The 20,408-nt window shown below is 36.9% G+C and overlaps 1 protein-coding gene across 1 annotated transcript in view; it reads left to right on the forward strand.

Moving 5' to 3' along the window:
- nid2a (nidogen 2a (osteonidogen)) overlaps window positions 1-19,786 on the forward strand; it is a 50,885-nt gene extending 31,099 nt beyond the window's left edge. Inside the window, exons 11-29 of the mRNA XM_073827190.1 lie at window positions 1,689-1,814; window positions 1,895-2,131; window positions 4,154-4,381; window positions 4,732-4,959; window positions 5,374-5,601; window positions 5,953-6,180; window positions 8,143-8,370; window positions 8,950-9,177; window positions 10,617-10,844; window positions 11,419-11,646; window positions 12,106-12,342; window positions 13,018-13,242; window positions 13,333-13,502; window positions 13,590-13,719; window positions 13,854-14,025; window positions 15,720-15,877; window positions 16,432-16,555; window positions 16,886-16,995; window positions 19,327-19,786. Of these exons, the coding sequence (XP_073683291.1) occupies window positions 1,689-1,814; window positions 1,895-2,131; window positions 4,154-4,381; window positions 4,732-4,959; window positions 5,374-5,601; window positions 5,953-6,180; window positions 8,143-8,370; window positions 8,950-9,177; window positions 10,617-10,844; window positions 11,419-11,646; window positions 12,106-12,342; window positions 13,018-13,242; window positions 13,333-13,502; window positions 13,590-13,719; window positions 13,854-14,025; window positions 15,720-15,877; window positions 16,432-16,555; window positions 16,886-16,994 (3,512 nt within the window). The 3' untranslated portion in view covers window position 16,995; window positions 19,327-19,786. The remainder of the gene's footprint in view (window positions 1-1,688; window positions 1,815-1,894; window positions 2,132-4,153; window positions 4,382-4,731; window positions 4,960-5,373; window positions 5,602-5,952; window positions 6,181-8,142; window positions 8,371-8,949; window positions 9,178-10,616; window positions 10,845-11,418; window positions 11,647-12,105; window positions 12,343-13,017; window positions 13,243-13,332; window positions 13,503-13,589; window positions 13,720-13,853; window positions 14,026-15,719; window positions 15,878-16,431; window positions 16,556-16,885; window positions 16,996-19,326) is intronic.
- The last annotated feature ends 622 nt before the right edge of the window (window positions 19,787-20,408 follow it).

Here is a 20,408-nt window from a genome sequence, read left to right on the forward strand (position 1 = left end):
TTGACCACATACGTGACACATACTATTTCTTTTTTACAATTTAATATTAATGAAGTATTTCAAATGTTTATGTTTTCTTATTAAAATGACAAAAATAATGCAAATAAAAATATGAATGCAGCACAACTGTTTTCAACATTAAAAATAATAGGTTTCACTGAATCAAAATAAAGACTAGAGTAATTGTTGTAGTAATTTGTTCTCAGAAATCAAAATTTAAAATATAGTAAAATAGAAGACAGTGAATTTAAATTGTAATAATATTTCACAATATTACTGTTTTCTCTGTATTTTTGTTCAAATAAATGCAGGCTTTGTGAGAAACACCAACTGTTCGATTGATATCGCAACTTATTTTCCAAGGTAAAATTGGTTGTTGCTTATGGCATTACACGTGCATATAATTTGGCATTTTACAATTTTACATTTTTATTGTTATACTCTACTATGCACCGTTTCACATACACTACCAGTCAAAAGATTTTAATGCTTTTTAAAGAAGTCTCTTCTGCTCACCAAGCCTGCATTTATTTGATCTAAAGTACAGCTAAATCAGTACAATTATAAAATATTTTTACTATTTAAATAGTTTTCTATTTTAAAATGTAATTTATTCCTGTGATTTGATAGCTGAATTTTTAGCATCATTACACCAGTCACATAATCCTTCAGAAATCATTCTAATATTCTGATTTGCTGCTCAAAAAACTTTTATTATTTTTATTATTATTATTATTATTATGTTGCATTTTTTCAGGTTTCTTTGATGAATGGAGAGTTCAGAAGAACAGCATTTATCTGAAATAGAAATCTTTTGTAACAATATAAATTTCTTTATCATCACTTTTAATCAATTTAAAACTTCCTTGCTAAATAAAAGCTTTAATTTCTATCATTTCTATATTTCTGGTATATTGTATAACCGGGGTATATTTCAGATAAATGCTAATCTTTGGATCTTTCTATTCATCAGAGAATCCTGAAAAAATGTACTCAACTGTGTTAAAAAAATATAATAAAAATAATAAAACAATCTTAAACACTTAAATAGAAAGCAGTTATTTTAAATAGTAAACATATTTCACAATGTTACTGCTTTTGCTGTATTTTAGATCAAATAAATGCAGGCTTGGTGAGCAAAGAGACTTAGAAGAATAACTTAAAACAGAAAAAAACATTAAAAATGTTACTGTCCAAAAACTTTTGACTGGTAGTGTACTACATTGCACAGTATGCAGTGCATCTACATTAGCTTTTAAGTTCACAGTCAGCAGTTTATATGTGACTCAGTCTGAGTTGCATGCTGTCAGTGGGATGTGATGAGGTTAAATGTTGCTAAAACACAGGCTCATTCTCTCAGCTGAATGCTGTAGGTGAAGGGTTTGTAGTGCGAAGAGAGTCATGGGCAACTAGAGACGCTGGGGAAGGGAGGGTATTTTGAAACAATGACCCAATGTCCTCACTCAGGGAATGTGCGTAGGAGACGCACAGCTGAAGAACACAAGGGGGTGAGAGGACAGTTAACTCTTCTCCTTCCTGTTCAGCACGCTCTGGTCTTTGACGGGATAGTGGGAGTTTGGAGCCTCCAGGCAACAGCTAGAATGACTCAGACTAACATCCTGAGAAACGCAGCTAATGCGGTGTTTGTTGAGTTACAGAGTGAGTGTTGTGTTTTGTGGTATGTGCAGATGTGGACGAGTGTCGTGACCAGCCGTGCCACACCCAGGCCTTGTGCTCAAACAGTCCGGGATCTTTCCAGTGCCAGTGCCAGCCGGGATACCATGGAGATGGTTTCCAGTGCCACCCTCAAAATGGTAGTTGTTTGTAGTTATTTAGTTTGTTTTAATCAAGTAAAGTCACGTATTCTAAAACATCTGGTTGATTTGCATTGAAGGTCGTCCCAAAACTCAGTGTGAGCAGCACAGAGACAGTCTTCAGAGCGGACACAGTGGTGTTCATCTGACAGGAGCCTTCATCCCTCAGTGTGATGAGGAGGGTCAGTACAGGTCGCAGCAGTGCCACGGCTCCACAGGTCACTGCTGGTGTGTGGACAGTAGAGGACAGGAGAGAGCAGGAACCCGAACTCCACCTGGAACACCATCTAAAAACTGCGATGAGCCAGGTAAGAAAAGCATTCATTTCTTTTTTAAAAAAAGTCAAAATCCCAGAATTTTAAATGATACATATATCAGTACATATTCAACATAGGGCTGTTGCAGTCTAAAAAAACAGGCCCTTTCCTTGAGTTTACGGAGGATAACATAAAAATGTGAAGAGAGTCTGTTGTAGACATGTATTGCATTCCCCTCTGGAAATAAATGAAATTTAAGGAAAGGTTGAGGGTTGTGGAACTCACCTGTGTTTACATGGGCAATATTAACAAATGCAATATTATGATGAAATCAGATAATAACTTTACTGGAGTTTAGAGTTTGGCAACTCTTTAACTTGCACAAACCCTTTAATTTCATATAAACAAAGGGTTGTGCTAAGAAGTGTAAGAGAGAAATAACAATCCAGGTCTCAACGTTAAGGATTTTTTATGGTTTAAATATTTACTTGCCCTGCCAACATTTTCAGTGGCCCCACAACAACAACAACAAAAAATAATAATGAAATAAAATAGTTGTTGTTTTCATTGTTTCAGATAAATGTAACCTTTACAAAGGTTAGGCCACCAGAAACTATGTAACTTTAATAACTTAACATAGTGTTCACTGTAAAAATATGGATTTAACCCTTATTAAAGGGATGGTTCGGAGTAGAATTGACTTCATTGCTATGCACTCCGAAGCCCATTTAAATACCCCATCCGAAGTTTTTTTTACCTTAGTCGAACATTTATGGAGATATTAGAGTTTTTCGAATTGCTTGTTACAGGAGTGAATGGTACATGTGATGTATCTCGTAAATTGCACCACTAAACGTGCAAGTAATCTTACCAAACTTGTACAGTAGTGTAAATAGGTTATGTACTCACAAAACGCTGCATCAGCACATTTGTAAGTCCACCATGAGTGTTTTAAAAACACGTTTTACCCGAGAACTACTAGTCTCAAAAACTACAAGTCGACGTCACTTCCCTGGTTTGAAAAAAGCACGTAAAAGTCAATTACAAATTACAAAAGAGCAATTACAAATGCAAAAAAAAAATAAAAAATTATGTTTTCAAACATGGCAGTAAGGCATTGTTAATGAGTGAGTCGTTGAGATTCAGTTGATTCAGTCAAACAGATGATTCATTCAGGAGCTAAGCATTTGACTGACTTAAAGGGTAACTTCAACCTAAAATGAAAATGTTGTCATTACTCACTTACCCCATGTCGTTCCAAACCCGTAAAAGCTTTGTTGGTCTTTGGAACACAATTTAAGATATTTTGGATGAAAACCGAGAGGCTTGTCACTGTCTCATTGACTGCCAGGTAAATACCACTGTCAAGACCCAAAAAAGTATAAAAGGCATTGTCAAAATAGTCCATGTGCCATCAGTGGGTCAATCTGAATTTTATGAAGCGGCGAGAATACTTTTTGTATGCAAAGAAAATAAAAATAACAACTTTACTTAACTTTATGCATCAACTTGGAACCATTTTGGAGAATATCTGCTTGACACAAAGTGCGGACGCTGTTCTCTGTCAGCTGCGTCACATGGATATGTCTTCTACGTTCTTTACGCTTCGATTTGAACAAAAACAGTGTATCCGTCTGGTGCGGCTGACAGAGAACAGCGTACGCAGTTTGCTCTAAAATGCTACTACGGTGATGAATAAAGTTAAGTAAAGTTGTTATTTTTATGTTCTGTGCATACAAAAAAGTATTCTCACTGCTTCATAAAATTCAGATTGAACCACTGATGGCATATGGACTGGTTTTGGTGATGCCTTTCATACATTTTTACCTGGCAGGCAATGGGACAGTGACAAGCCTTTTGGTTTTCATCCAAAATATCTTAAATTGTGTTCTGAAGACAAACAAAGCTTTTACGGGTTTGGAATGACATGGGGAAAATGATTAAACTAAGTGAGTAAACAAATTCATTAAAAAAGCTGATTCATTCAGTAGGAAACTAAAGTGTTGCATGTTGCTCAGAAATGCAAAACAGGTAGTCCTTATTGTTGAGCCCTAATCCCTTGTGTATCTTGTGTGCCTCTAGTGCGTCCTAAGACCCAGTGTGAGCAGCACAGAGACAGCCTTAGAAGCGGAAATGGTGACGTTCCTGTAATAGGAGCCTTCATCCCTGAGTGTGATGATGAGGGTCAGTACAGGTCACAGCAGTGTCACGGCTCCACAGGTCACTGCTGGTGTGTGGACAGTAGAGGACAGGAGAGAGCGGGAACCCGAACTCCACCTGGAGCCCCAACAATAAACTGTGACGAACCTGGTAAGAAATAGGCCTCTCTTAATAGGTCATCTGTGCTGTTTTATAAAATATTTCATTTTTTATTGATTCATTGTCATGGGATCTGTTAGACAGAGATAGCAGTTATAGAGATACAGTATATAGATATATAGATTATATTTTAAAAGAGTTTCAGGATTACATTTTTCATTGATTTCTAAATTTTAGTTTACATTTTTGATATTGATATTTTGTTTTATTTTTGTTAGGGGAGATTGAATGTTGTCAGAAACACCAACAACATTAATTTATGTCTTAAACTCTGTAACTTTATGGCCTAGTGTCAGTGATGGGACAATAAAAAACCTCTTGTGTATCTCATGTGCCTCTAGTGCGTCCCAAGACCCAGTGTGAGCAGCACAGAGACAGCCTTAGGAGCAGAAATGGTGACGTTCCTGTGATAGGAGCCTACATCCCTCAATGTGATGATGAGGGTCAGTACAGGTCGCAGCAGTGTCACGGCTCCACAGGTCACTGCTGGTGTGTGGACAGTAGAGGACAGGAGAGAGCAGGAACCCGAACTCCACCTGGAACCCCAACAATAAACTGTGACGAACCTGGTATGTTATAGTATTTATTCAAATTTTAACATAGCTTTTATTTGTATATTTTATATTCTCTGTTTTCATTTGAATTATTTTAATAGAAGTTTTAGTAATTTTCTTATGTGTCTTTGTCAATTTTATAATTTTTTAATATATCTATTTTAATTTATCTAGCAATTTTAGTACTTCAGCTCAAACTTATTTTATGTCTGTAACTGGACAAGAAAACATTTAAGAATTTTATTTTGAAAGATTTTTAGGTTTATATTTTTCATTTGATATTTTGTTGTATTTTAGTTAGGGGAGGCTGAATGTCATCAGAGCCACCAGCAACATTATCAAAAACTCTGTAACTTTATGGCTAAGGTTTTTGTACTGAAGGGTGTAATAGAGGAAAAACAATACCTTATGTGTCTCATGTGCCTCTAGTGCGCCCCAAGACCCAGTGTGAGCAGCACAGAGACAGTCTTAGGAGCAGAAATGATGACGTTCCTGTGATAGGAGCCTTCATCCCTCAATGTGATGAGGAGGGTCAGTACAGGTCGCAGCAGTGTCACGGCTCCACAGGTCACTGCTGGTGTGTGGACAGTAGAGGACAGGAGAGAGCGGGAACCCGAACTCCACCTGGAGCCCCAACAATAAACTGTGATGAACCTGGTAAGAAATAGGCCTCTCTTAATAGGTCATCTGTGCTGTTTTATAAAATATTTCATTTTTTATTGATTCATTTTTAATGGGATCTGTTAGACAGAGATAGCAGTTAAAGAGATACAGTATATAGATATATAGATTATATTTTAAAAGAGTTTTCGGATTACATTTTTCATTGATTTTTAAATTTTAGTTGACATTTTTCATTTGATATTTTGTTTTATTTTTTTTTAGGGGAGATTGAATGTTGTCAGAAACACCAAAATCATTAATTTATGTCTTAAACTCTGTAACTTTATGGCCTAGTGTCAGTGATGGGACAATAAAAAACCTCTTGTGTATCTCATGTGCCTCTAGAGCGTCCCAAGACCCAGTGTGAGCAGCACAGAGACAGTCTTCGGAGCAGAAATGATGACGTTCCTGTGCTAGGAGCCTACATCCCTCAGTGTGATGAGGAGGGTCAGTACAGGTCGCAGCAGTGTCACGGCTCCACAGGTCACTGCTGGTGTGTGGACAGTAGAGGACAGGAGAGAGCGGGAACCCGAACTCCACCTGGAACCCCATCTAAAAACTGCGATGAGCCAGGTAAGAAATAGGCCTCTCTTAAAGGGATAGTTCACCCAAAAATGAAAATTTGATGTTTATCTGCTTACCCCCAATGCATCCAAGATGTAGGTTACTTTGTTTCCTCAGAAAAACACAAACGAAGATTTTTAACGAAAACCGGTGCAGTCTGCCAGCCTTATCATTGACCTGGATGGGCACCAGACCTTTAAAAGTAAACAAAAACATGCACAGACAAATCCAAATTACACCCCGCGGCTCGTGCCGATACATTGATGTCTTAAGACACGAAGCGATCGGTTTTTGTGAGAAACTGAACAGTATTTATATCATTTTTTACCTTTGATACACAGCCACGTCCATCTGTCATGTGCATCAGTCACGTCACATTAGCAAGCGCTCTAGCGTAGAATACGCAAATGCCATAAGGGGAAATCAGTGAAAAGTCCCGGATGAGTTTGCGCAAACTAACGTAATCTTTTAGCTTTAAATCGGTTTAAACAATCAGGATACGCGCAAGTAATTACCATTTTGAATAGCCGCTATACCCACAATCTCTGTGCACTGTGTAAACAATGAGTGTCGTATACACGCGACAGATCGCTTCCGGCGTTTGCGTATTTTACGCCAGAAGCGCGTGCTCATTTGACGTGACTGATGCCAAACTCGTGCACATGACAGATGGACGTGGCTGTGTATCAAAGGTAAAAAATGATATAAATACTGTTCAGTTTCGTGTCTTAGGACATCAATGTATCATCACGAGCCGCAGGGTGTAATTTGGATTTGTCTGTGCATGTTTTTGTTTACTTTTAAAGGTCTGGTGCCCATCCATGTCCATGATAAGGCTGGCAGACTGCACCGGTTTTCGTTAAAAATCTTCGTTTGTGTTTTTCTGAGGAAACAAAGTAACCTACATCTTGGATGCATTGGGGGTAAGCAGATAAACATCAAATTTTCATTTTTGGGTGAACTATCCCTTTAATAGGTCATCTGTGCTGTTTTATAAAATATTTCATTTTTTATTGATTCATTGTCATGGGATCTGTTAGACAGAGATAGCAGTTATATAAGCCTCGTTCAGACTGTCAGCCCAAATCCGATTTTGTCTAGATCTGGATGGAATCAGATTTGAATAACTGACTGTCCACACAGTCATATCGCAACTGTTCAAATCCGATTTGTGTGTCCATAAGCGTTCTTTCGTTTTACGGAATGTGCGTTGGTTTCTATGGCAATGCCGTTGCGTTATTATGCCAACGCTAAAAACAATAACAGCATTACAGTTTGCAATATAGATGCTGTCTTGCGATATGACAACGTTGCCGTCGCGCTGGATTATATTTCGTCTTCTAAAGCAGCGGCAGAAACGCAGGAAGCTGGAATGTGCGACTTTATTCTGTGCTGCCGTCTCTGCTGGTATCAAAACTCAAAGAGGTGCGTATACTAGCTGTATATTGTCTTTTCCCGCTTGATTTGCAGTTCGCAACAACACAAGCTTGTTTCTGCAAAGACTTTTGTTATGTTTTCCACAAAAACGTCTGACGTGTTTACGTTTTATGTGGCATGAAAACGTGAAAAAGCAGAAATCCGATTTGAATAGGATTCCAAACCACATACGAATGAAGCTCGAAACGGATTTGACCAAATCAGATTTCATGTAGTTCGTTGCTGTTCAGACTACCTAAATATGATCGGATTTCAATCGGATTTGCATACAAATCGGATTTGGGCTGACAGTCTGAACGAGGCTATAGATGTATAGATTCTATTTTAAAAGAGTTTTTGGATTACATTTTTCATTGATTTCTAAATTTTAGTTTACATTTTTCATTTGATATTTTGTTTTATTTTTGTTAGGGGAGCTTGAATGTTGTCAGAAACACCAACAACATTAATTTATGTCTTAAACTCTGTAACTTTATGGCCTAGTGTCAGTGATGGGACAATAAAAAACCTCTTGTGTATCTCATGTGCCTCTAGTGCGTCCCAAGACCCAGTGTGAGCAGCACAGAGACAGCCTTAGGAGCAGAAATGGTGACGTTCCTGTGATAGGAGCCTACATCCCTCAGTGTGATGAGGAGGGTCAGTACAGGTCGCAGCAGTGTCACGGCTCCACAGGTCACTGCTGGTGTGTGGACAGTAGAGGACAGGAGAGAGCGGGAACCCGAACTCCACCTGGAGCCCCATCAATAAACTGTGATGAACCTGGTAGGAAACAGGCCTCCCTCAATAGGTCATCTGTTATATTTAATATAATATTTATATTTTTTAAACAATTAATTAGCATGGCATCTTATAGAGTTACAGAGAGATATCAGTGGCTGTTTTTGGTTGAAATATCTCCAAATTCTGTTATTTTAATATAATGTATATATTGTTATAGTATTTATTACAGTTTTGACATAGCTGTTATTTTTTATAGTTTCTGTTATAACTTTTTAAAATATATCAGTTTAAATGTTTAAGTTTTAGCAATTTTAGTACTTCAACTCACTTATTTTATTTCTGTTAGTGTTAGTGGCCAACGCAACATTTCTGATATTCGTTTTCTAAGAGTTTTAAGTTTACATTTTTTTTGTTTTCTAAATTTTAGGCTACATTTTTCATTTGATATTTAGTTTTATTTTAGTTAGGGGAGGTTGAATGTCGTCAGAAGAACCACCTGCAACATAAACTTTGTAGTTTAAACTCTGTAACTTTATTGCAGTAACTTTACAGCTGAGATTCTTAAACTGAGGGGAGTTACAGAAGAATAACAAACCTCTTTTGTATCCCAATTGCCTCTAGTGCGCCCCAAGACTCAGTGTGAGCAGCACAGAGACAGTCTTCGGAGCAGAGATGGTGATGTTCCTGTAATAGGAGCCTTCATCCCTCAATGTGATGATGAGGGTCAGTACAGGTCACAGCAGTGCCACGGCTCCACAGGTCACTGCTGGTGTGTGGACAGTAGAGGACAGGAGAGAGCAGGAACCCGAACTCCACCTGGAGCCCCAACAATAAACTGTGATGAACCTGGTAAGAAATAGGCCTCCCTCAATAGGTCATCTGTCCTGATTTATAAAATATTACATTTAAAAAAAAAAAAGTAATTCATTGTCATGGGATCTGTTATAGAAAGATAGCAGTTGCTCTTTTTGTACAATATCTACAAATCTAGAAAATTAAGATGCTTTTTTAAATTTTAGATGCTGTTATTTTAAAATAATTTATATACTGTTTTGGTATTTCTAAAAATGTTGACATATCTTTTATTTTAATATTTCTGTTTTCATTTTAATTATTTTGGTGTGCGTTTTAGTCATTTTATTATGTGTATTTGTGATTTTTATAATGTTTTTAATATACCTATTTATTTATTTTTACGTTTTAGCAATTTTAGAACTCAGACTTATTTGATTTCTGTTATTGGCCAAGGCAACATTTCTGATATAAATTTTTAAAGCTTTTTAAGTTTACATTTTTCATTTGATGTTTTGTTTTATTTAAGTTTGAAAATGTCGTCAGAACCACCTGCAACATTAATTTTTATCAAAAACTATAACTTTATGGCTGAGTTCCTTGTACTGAGTGGTGTGATGGGAGAATAACAAACCCCTTGTGTATCTTATCTGCATTCAGTGCGTCCCAAAACCCCCTGTGAGCAGCACAGAGACAGTCTTAGGAGCGGAAATGGTGGTGTTCCTGTGATAGGCGCCTTCATCCCTCAATGTGATGAGGAGGGTCAGTACAGGTCACAGCAGTGCCACGGCTCCACAGGTCACTGCTGGTGTGTGGACAGTAGAGGACAGGAGAGAGCAGGAACCCGAACTCCACCTGGAACCCCATCTAAAAACTGCGATGAACCTGGTAGGAAACAGGCCTCCCTCAATAGGTCATCTGTCCTGATTTATAAAATATTACATTTAAAAAAAAAAAGTAATTCATTGTCATGGGATCTGTTATAGAAAGATAGCAGTTGCTCTTTTTGTTGGAATATCTACAAATCTAGAAAATTAAGATGCTTTTTTAAATTTTAGATGCTGTTATTTTAATATAATTTATATACTGTTTTGGTATTTCTAAAAATGTTGACATATCTTTTATTTTAATATTTCTGTTTTCATTTTAATTATTTTGGTGTGCGTTTTAGTCATTTTATTATGTGTATTTGTGATTTTTATTATGTTTTTAATATATCTATTTTTTTTTATTTTTTTTTTAGTTTTAGCAATTTTAGAACTCAGACTTATTTGATTTTTGTTATTGGCCGAGGCAACATTTCTGATATAAATTTTTAAAGATTAAGTTTACATTTTTCATTTGATATTTTGTTTTATTTGAGTTTGAAAATGTCGTCAGAACCACCTGCAACATTAATTTTTATCAAAAACTAAGTAACTTTATGGCTGAGAGTCTTGTACTGAGTGGTGTGATGGGAGAATAACAAACCCCTTGTGTATCTTATCTGCATTCAGTGCGTCCCAAAACCCCCTGTGAGCAGCACAGAGACAGTCTTAGAAGCGGAAATGGTGGTGTTCCTGTGATAGGAGCCTTCATCCCTCAGTGTGATGAGGAGGGTCAGTACAGGTCACAGCAGTGTCACGGCTCCACAGGTCACTGCTGGTGTGTGGACAGTAGAGGACAGGAGAGAGCGGGAACCCGAACTCCACCTGGAGCCCCAACAATAAACTGTGACGAGCCTGGTATGAAATAGGCCTCTCTTAATAGGTCATCTGTCCTATTTTATAAAATATTTCATTTTTAAAAGTAATTAATTGGGATCTGTTATCAAGAGGTAGCAGTTGCTCTATTTGTTGGAATATCTACAGAACTCCAAATTTTAGATGCTGTTATTTTAACTTATTTTATAATTTATATACTGTTTTGGTATTTATTAAAATTTTGACATATCTTTTATTGTAATATTTTGGTTTTCATTTTAATTATTTGGGTGTGCGTTTTAGTCATTTTATTATGTGTATTTGTAATTTGTATTATGTTATTAATATATATATATATATATATATATATATATATATATATATATATACATTTTTATTTATTCATTTATATTTATTTAAGTTTTAGCAATTTTAGTACTTACTTGATTTCTGTTAGTGGCCAAAGAAACATTTCTGATCTTTAATTTGATATATTGAATTTCATCAGAACCATCTGCAACATTAACTTTACTACAGTAACTTTATGGCTAAGGTTTTTGTACTGGAGGGTGTAATAGAGGAAAAACAATACCTTATGTGTCTCATGTGCCTCTAGTGCGCCCCAAGACCCAGTGTGAGCAGCACAGAGACAGTCTTCTCAGCAGAAATGGTGACGTTCCTGTGATAGGAGCCTACATCCCTCAGTGTGATGAGGAGGGTCAGTACAGGTCACAGCAGTGTCACGGCTCCACAGGTCACTGCTGGTGTGTGGACAGTAGAGGACAGGAGAGAGCGGGAACCCGAACTCCACCTGGAGCCCCATCTAAAAACTGTGACGAGCCTGGTAAGAAATAGCTCTAGTCTCTCAATAGATCATCTGTCCTATTTTATATAGTAGTTCAAATTTTTGTCATGGTATCTTCTATAGATAGGTAAAAAGTGTTCTTTGTTGAAATATATTCTCAAATTCTTGATTCTACTTCACCAGTGTTATTTTAACATTATTTATGTACTTGTATATTATTATTAACATACAGTATATGATAGTACTTGTTAATATTTTATTTTTTTATTTTCAGTTCATTTTAATTATAAGTTTTAGTAATTTTTTAGTCATTTTAGTAATGTAGCTTTAATTCATTTTTATTTCAGTTATCAAGTTTATAATGGTTACATTTTTTCCACAAGTTTCCATTTTAGTTACAAATAACAACACTTTTCATTTAAAACAATGAATTTTATGGGAGGTTGTCAGAACTGAGGGGTGTGATGTGAGAATAAAAAATCTTTTTTGTATCCCAAGTGCGTCCAGTGCGTCCCAAATCCCAGTGTGAGCAGCATAGAGACAGCCTTCGGAGCAGAGATGGTGATGTTCCTGTAATAGGAGCCTTCATCCCTGAGTGTGATGAGGAGGGTCAATACAGGTCACAGCAGTGTCACGGCTCCACAGGTCACTGCTGGTGTGTGGACAGTAGAGGACAGGAGAGAGCGGGAACCCGAACTCCACCTGGAGCCCCAACAATAAACTGTGACGAGCCTGGTAAGAGAGCTGCATGTGTAGTATTTCCAGTTGGATAAATTTTTTCAGTCCTGCAACCGCAGCTAATCAAATATATCCAGCTATGGGAGTGCGGAGTGGGATTTTGGATGGGATTTAGACCAGAATACCATAATAGAATACCATTGTGGCACCAATTTTCACATGGGCATCGAGTCTGTAAAATGTTTGAAATGGTCACCATGCGGTTGTTTGTCAGTTATAGGCTTTCTAATTTGCTAAGTAGTTTTACATCATGTGTAAGTAATCACACTAATTTGTAGCAGAGCTACACCAATGAATGCTTCCTCTTCTCACCATAGTTAGAAATGCCTCCTATTTCATCTCCTTTTTGTAGCCAAAATTGACACTGAAAAAGAAGGAAACACGCGTATTTTGTGGATATTAGAGGTTCAGCTTTACATTTTGTGTGTGTGTATATATATATATATATATTATATATATATATATATATATATTATAAATAATAACATAATAAACATTAACAACTATCATTAAAATATTATTTTTAGGATTACTTTTAATTATACAAATTTTTACATTATTTGAAAATCTTATATCATTTGCAATTTTCATTGTTCACTTGATTAATCTCTTATTGGTTCTGGATAAATATTGCCATATTGTGCAGTAAAATGTTTCCCCTGTGACACCCAGTGCCTCCAGTCCAGCGTCCAGAGACTGTCTGTGAGCGCTGGAGAGCCAGTCTGTTGCAGCAATATGGAGGCCAGCCGGATTCCCACCATTATCTACCTCAGTGTGACTCTGCCGGGGAATTCAACCCAGTTCAGTGCTACGGAGACAGCAGCTACTGCTGGTGTGTGGACCAAAACGGGCGGGAAGTACCAGGAACCCGCTCACACGATGCTGTGAAACCTGCCTGTGAGTGTCGCTTGCTGTGAAACCCACAGTTTCCTCATGAAAAAAACACTGAAAATGATTTCCAAGCTAAATTGACCTGTTACCTTTTAGGTATACCTACTGTGGCCCCTCCCACCATGCACCCTCAGCCACGCCCAGATGTGACCCCGCCTCCAACAGGCACATCCCTGCTCTACGCCCAGGGCCAGCAGATTGGAGTTTTACCTCTCAATGGCACACAGATGGACAAGCAGAGATCTTCAGTGCTGCTTGCTCTACATGTGAGAAACACTATTGCACACGATTGAAATACTCCAGTCTGCAGCTTTGAGAAAAGCATACTAATTCTTTTCTGTTTACACTTTCAGGGCTCTATTGTGGTTGGCATTGATTACGACTGCAGAGAAAGAAAAGTTTATTGGACGGATCTGGCTGGACGCACAATCAATCGAGCTAGTCTGGAGCCAGGGTCAGAACCTGAGATCATTATCAACACAGGTATGTTTATTTTACAAAAAAAAAAAAATCGTATTAATATATGTGCTGTCAAAATGAGCGTGTTAATGCTGGCAATTTTTTCCAGTTTAACAGCAAGATTAATTATGATGCATTTAAAAAAATGTGTTTTTCAGCTCTGACGAGTCCAGAAGGCCTCGCTATAGATGTTGCCCGTAGGAAGCTGTTTTGGGTGGACAGCACATCAGACAAGATCGAAACCGCGAACCTTGATGGAAGTGACAGACGTGTACTGTTTGAGTCAGACTTAGTAAATCCCAGAGCCATCATCGTGGACTCCCCTACTGGGTATGTGCTTCAGATTACTTAAAGAAATCAAAATATGAGCCATCTTGCCACCCATGTCAGTACCAAAACCAGTACCTGAAATAAAGTAAGGCTTTTTTTTTAACAGAAGCTCTAGAGCATAATGTCATATGTTTCTTGCTTAAGCCTAATGCATCATGCCACCAATTCATCATGCAATGCATTTTTAGGGGCATGATGATTTATGTTGAAAACCTACTTTTTCAAACTCCACCATGACCGTTGGTCCGATTTTCACCAAAATAGAGTCAGATCAGCTTCAGATTATGCTGACACAAAGTTTTAGATTTTGTGTCAATAGACGAAACTGTTTTTGTATAGCACTGCAACAAATTTGTGCCGTGATGCCAGAATGACTCTGAGGCTTTTCCTCTGCAAAGCTTTGACATACTGGTCACCTATTGGTCAAAAGTGCTAACCCAATAAATCATATTACTAGTGGTGATTTTTACGAACTAGATTTTTGTAACTTTTACACATTTTCTGTATTTTATTTTGAGCATATTAGATCACTCACTATTAAAACCATTAAAAGGGGCATCCCTGCTTAATTGATCCTGTAATTGGCTGCTTTAATGAACCCTCATTTCCCCTCCACCACCAGCTTCCAATGTTTCCTTTACAAGAATGCTTCAAAACCTAAAATATGTTATCTGCTACGGAGAAGCGAGAGAGCGGGAAGGTTAGGACGTGTATGGGAGGCAGAGAAAATAATAGGGCAAGGCTACAAATTGGCCCAGATGTTAGTGTTGCTTCAGTGTCTGGCCTGGTTCTCAGGTCTCCAGGGAGGGCAGTCAACGTGTGGGCCAGCAACTCCACAAACTCAGCCATCTGCAACATCTGGAGCAACTGAACTTGGGTGGAGGACAGGGGATATAACACGAACCTCATGGGCCATGAGAATAGCTGCTAATGTGCATTTGTGTTTGTTGCTGCTGTGATTTGCGCTATGTGCTAGTTTGTTTTTGCCGTCACGCATAAATGTATGCATGCATGGTACTGATTAATGGGCCATCTGGGTTGAAGTCTGATGCATTAGTTAAAAATAAATATGTAATTATACAAGCAGTTGTGTAAAACTGCATTGTCAGCTGATTTCCTGCACAAATGAGTTGGTCTTATAAATATCTTTTACCTCAAATAGCCTGAAATTGTGATTTCGTGCTTCGAAATCCTCAGGGAGAGATGCACGTAACAGTTTACGGTTATAAATCTTTTTTTGTCAAGCAAGTGATTCAGCTTAGTTGTAGTGTAGGCTAATTATATTTACCATTTCCTGAGGGACTGAGTTTCTCTCATAGGCCTTGCTTTAAAACATCTTGTTTAAATCAATGCTAAATAGAGCAGAGTGGTTTTGTATGTTTCTAGATTTAGGAAAACATGAATTTCAACACTCGGATGAAATCAAACTGTGTGCCATCTTTCCACCCATGAAACAAAAACCTAAGTATTTCTAAGTGTAATGCATCATATATAAGATGATGGGAAGGATTGGCGTATCATATGCTCGCAAAATTTGATTTTGGCTTATGTATGACACGCTATTGCAAAGTCGTGCTATTTATATGCAAAATGGTGAGAACGGGTTGAATAACAATATTACTGTTTTTACCGTATTTTTGTTTTTACTGTAAATGCAATAAATGATCATTATTATAAAAACTATCTTATGACAGAATGCTTTACTGGACTGACTGGAACCGAGAAGCTCCTAAAATCGAGAGCGCATCTGTGGACGGACATAACCGAAGAGTCCTGGTACAGGACGGCGTTGGACTACCCAATGCTTTGACCTACGACTCCACCACGCGCCAGGTCTGCTGGGCTGATGCAGGTATGTGTTACACTCAAAACCCAAACTATAAACTACCAGTTTTTGAAGCCCTTTTACAATGTAGGCCATAAACTTAGACAAACTACCAGTCAAAAGTTTTTAATGTTTTTTAAAGAAGTCTCTTCTGATCACCAAGCCTGCATTTATTTGACTGGAAGTACAGCAAAAACAGTAAAATTGTGAAATAATAATAATAATAAATAATAATAATAATATAATAAATAAAAAATGTTTCTGAGCAGCAAATCAGAATATTAGAGTGATTTCTGAAGGATCATGTGACTGGAGTAATGATGCTAAAAATTCAGCTTTGAAATCACAGGAATAAATAATCAAATCAAATAAATGCAGGCTTGGCGAGCAGAAGACACTTCTTTAAAAAACAAAAAACTTACTGTTCCAAAACTTTTGACTGGCAGGGTGGTGTGTTTCATGCACTCTGCAGTTTATTCTGATGTTGTATATCTGAATCAGATGATACTAAAATAACAGACCAGCACTGTAAAAGTACATTAATAACCTCTTTTTTTTTTTTTTTTTCCTGTGTTGGACAGGAACCAAGCGACTAGAGTGTATATCACCTAATGGGACAGGGAGACGTGTGGTCCAAAGTAACCTGAACTACCCCTTCAGCATGGTTGCTTTCACCAATCACTACTATTACACAGACTGGAGGAGGTAAAGCAGCATATGCACATGCATGAACAAGACCATATGACCATCAGATATTCCGTTTATGAGTGTTCCTGTATTACACTTCACTTTGTGTGTCACACTAAACAAAATCAGCAACATGATTTGCATTAAAACAGAAAAGTGGAGTAGATAATGTATATTTATACATTAATAATTTATTGTTTGTAATTTAAAATCAATTAAAAACAGAATGCTTACTTATATTTGTTGTAAGGTTCAATTAAAGTTACATATGACTATGCCTTTATCAATTAAATTGTTAATTAAAAAAATGACTAATCTCATGTTCTATTTTCTTGTGTGGTGTTTCAGGGATGGTGTCATTGCTCTCAATCGAGATAACCAGTCAACAGATGAGCACTTGCCTGATCAGAGATCTCATTTGTATGGCATTACAGTTGCTCCTCCACACTGTTTATAAGGTACTTATGAATTTTTGTGGTAAAGTATATAACTCCTTTTAGTCTTCCTAATATATTTTGTAGCACTAAAGACATTCATAATCACCATGTGACATTTAAGACTGGCTTAATGATGCTAAAAATTCAGCTTTGCCATCACAGGACAAAAATTACATTGTAAAATGTTTAATTTGTAGTAATATTTCAGCGTAATACTGTGTTTGTAGTGTATTTTTGTTTAAATAAATGAAGACCTGGTGAGCATATGTATGGAAGCCCATTTCCACCACGTTGTAAGATAAAAACATCCAATTCTGATTTTTTTTTCTCACAAATGCGACTTTGTATCTCGCAATTTTGACTTTTTATTTTTAGCGGGAAAAAGACTATGTTTTCAGAATTGCTAGTTTTTATCTAACGATTCTGACTTAACTTGCAGTTGCGTGTTAGAAAGTCAGAATTTTGAGATCTAAACTTGCAATTCTGAGCAAAAAACAAACAAACACAATTGCAGGAAATAAACTCGCAATTCTGAGAAAAAGTCCCAATTGCGAGTCTATACCTCATACATTGAGATATTTCTCACAAATGTGACTTTGTATCTCGCAATTCTGACTTTTTCTAATTTTTAGTGACTCATTTTCAGTGACTGACTTTACTTGCAGTTGCATGTTAAAGTCAAAAATTGTGAGATATAAACTTGCAATTCTGAGAAAAAAAGTTGGGTTTGGTTCATATCATAATTCTGAGAAAAAAGTCAGAGTAGCAATTTTGAATCACGCAATTCTGAGAAAAAAAGTCAGAATTGTGCGATACAAAGTTACAATTCAGACTTTTTCCTCATAATTGTGTGACAAACTCAATTGCTAGAAATAAAGTCAGATTTGTGAGAAAACCTCAATTCTGACTTTTTTTCTCACAAATGCGAGTTTGGATCTCACAATTCTGACACGTTTTTTTTATTTTTAGCTGGAAAAAGACTTCTCAGAATTGCGAGTTTATATCTGACAATTCTGACTTAACTTGCAATTGCGTGTTAGAAAGTCAAAATTGTGAGATATAAACTCAATTCTGAGAAAAAAAAAAAAGCATTGTGAGATACAAAGTTACAATTCTGACTTTTTCCTCAGAATTGCATGACAAACTCAACAATTGCTAGAAATAGTCAGAATTGTGAGTTAAAAATGTGCAATTCTGACTTTCTTTACTCACAAATATGAGTTTGTATCTCGCAAGCCTTTTTTTTTACCATTTTTAGTGGCAAAAAGACTGTTCTTGTTTATATCTGACAATTCTGACTTAATTTGCAATTGTGTGTTAGAAAGTCAGAATTGTGAGATACTAACTCGCAATTCTGAGCAAAAAGTCGGAATTGTGAGTTTACCATAATTCTGAGGAAAAAAGTCAGAGTAGCAAGTTTCTGTCACGCAATTCTGAGAAAAAAGTCAGAATTGTGAGATAGTTACAATTCAGATTCTTTTTCCTCAGAATTGCATGACAAACTCAATTGTTAGAAATTTTTTTTCTCACAAATGTGAATTTGTATCTTGCGTCTTTTTTTCTCATTTTTAGCGGGAAAAAAACGTTGCGAGTTTATATCTGACAATTCTGACTTAACTTGCAATTGCATGTAAGAAAGTCAGAATTGTGAGATATAAACTCACAATTTTGAGCAAAAAAATATTACAGTTGCAAGATATAAGCTAGTAATTCTGAGAAAATTCGGAATTGTAAGTTTATATCTCATAATTCTGAGAAAAAAAGGCAGTAGCAAAATGTAAACTCACTTTCTTTGTGAGAAAGAAAGTCAGAATTGTGAGATAAAAAGTCGCAATTACCTTTTTATATTTTTTATTCAGTGGTGGAAACAGGCTTCCATACATAAGAGATTTCTTTTAAAAACATAAAAAATATATTTTTAATAGTATATTAAAGTACTCTGTATTGGAATGATTTTTTTTTTAAGTGTCTGTATTCGTACAGATACACCTAAAGCACATCACGTTCACCATGTAGCAAATCACAGGTGACCTCTTTTCGAGCAAATAAAAGGAAAGCATATTTCAGACATGAGCTGTCAGCTAAAGGCACTTAAGAGAAAAGTACAAGGCACCTGCTGCCAAATCACTGTAGTTTTAAAGCTCTGAGGCGATGAAACACTGGTGTCACACTGGAACTTCAAAGCATGTCGGTTCTTTACAGACCAGAAAACAGTCAAACAAGATCAGAGTAAGTGTTTGTATATCTGTACTAGCGTATGAAAGCAGGCAATTTCCCCTGGTAGAAAATGAAATGTTGTCGTGTTTGCCTCAAACGTTACTTTCTAAGGATTTCCGACGAATTGTGTTCTAGGGAGACGCTAATGACAGAGCCAGCGTTACATGGTGCTATTTTGGTGCGAGTGTTCGGAGAGCTTGTGCTGTGGGAATTGCAATGGAGACATGGACTAATGGAGAGAGCCATGGCAGAAGCCGCAAGAAGCCAAAGTGCAAATTTACAAACATGAAAGCGTGAATATTTTCTCAAAATAGTTTTGTAAATTTGTTTTATACCTCATTTCATTCTACTGTACTTTTGTATGTGACTTTTTGTTAAAAAAAAAACCTTAAAGGATAACTATTGCCAAAATGCAACCTGGGCTGTTTTTTTTTTTTACCGTAAACGAGACAAATTTATATCTAAAAGCATAATTACGACAAACGAGCCATTTTTGAGATTGACCGTGATTTCGTTTTGTGGTCAGTGGCCGGTGAATGGGAGTACTAAGGGCATAACTTTGAGCGCATCAAAATCGATATTTTTACAACACTAAGAAGGCTCGACACACCATGAAACTTTGCTCGAAGTATCGCCTGGGTCTCTACACATGAACTCCAGCATTGAGAACATTGTGTACACAAAGTTTACTTAAAAGAAAGGTTTTGAACAACTCACTTTCACTGTTTGGGTTTCCGCTCGCAGCCATCTTGCCAGTCAAGAGGTGTCGATCTCCAAATGCGAATGAATGGACTCCATAGGACGAAATATTAGGCTTATATGAGGCTCTTTTTACAACTAGAAAGTTAATATTGTTTTTCACTTGCGACAAAACAACGAATTAGCCGTGCATTTATATGGAAATATGCTTTAGGAGCTATCCATCCTCGCATTCGGAGATCGACACTTCTTGACTGGCAAGACGGCCGCGAGCGGAAACTCAAACAGTGAAAGTGAGTTGTTCAAAACCTTTCTTTTTAGTAAACTCTGTGTACACAAACAATGTTCTCAATGCTGGAGTTCATGTGTAGAGACCCAGGCGATACTTCGAGCAAAGTGTCATGGTGTGTCGAGCCTTCTTAGTGTTGTAAAAATATCGATTTTGATGCGCTCAAAGTTATGCCCCTAGTACTCCCATTCACCGGCCACTGACCACAAAACGAAATCACGGTCAATCT

This window comes from Garra rufa, chromosome 21, assembly GCF_049309525.1.
Source record: "Garra rufa chromosome 21, GarRuf1.0, whole genome shotgun sequence".
In the NCBI taxonomy this organism is placed as follows: Eukaryota; Metazoa; Chordata; class Actinopteri; order Cypriniformes; family Cyprinidae; genus Garra; species Garra rufa.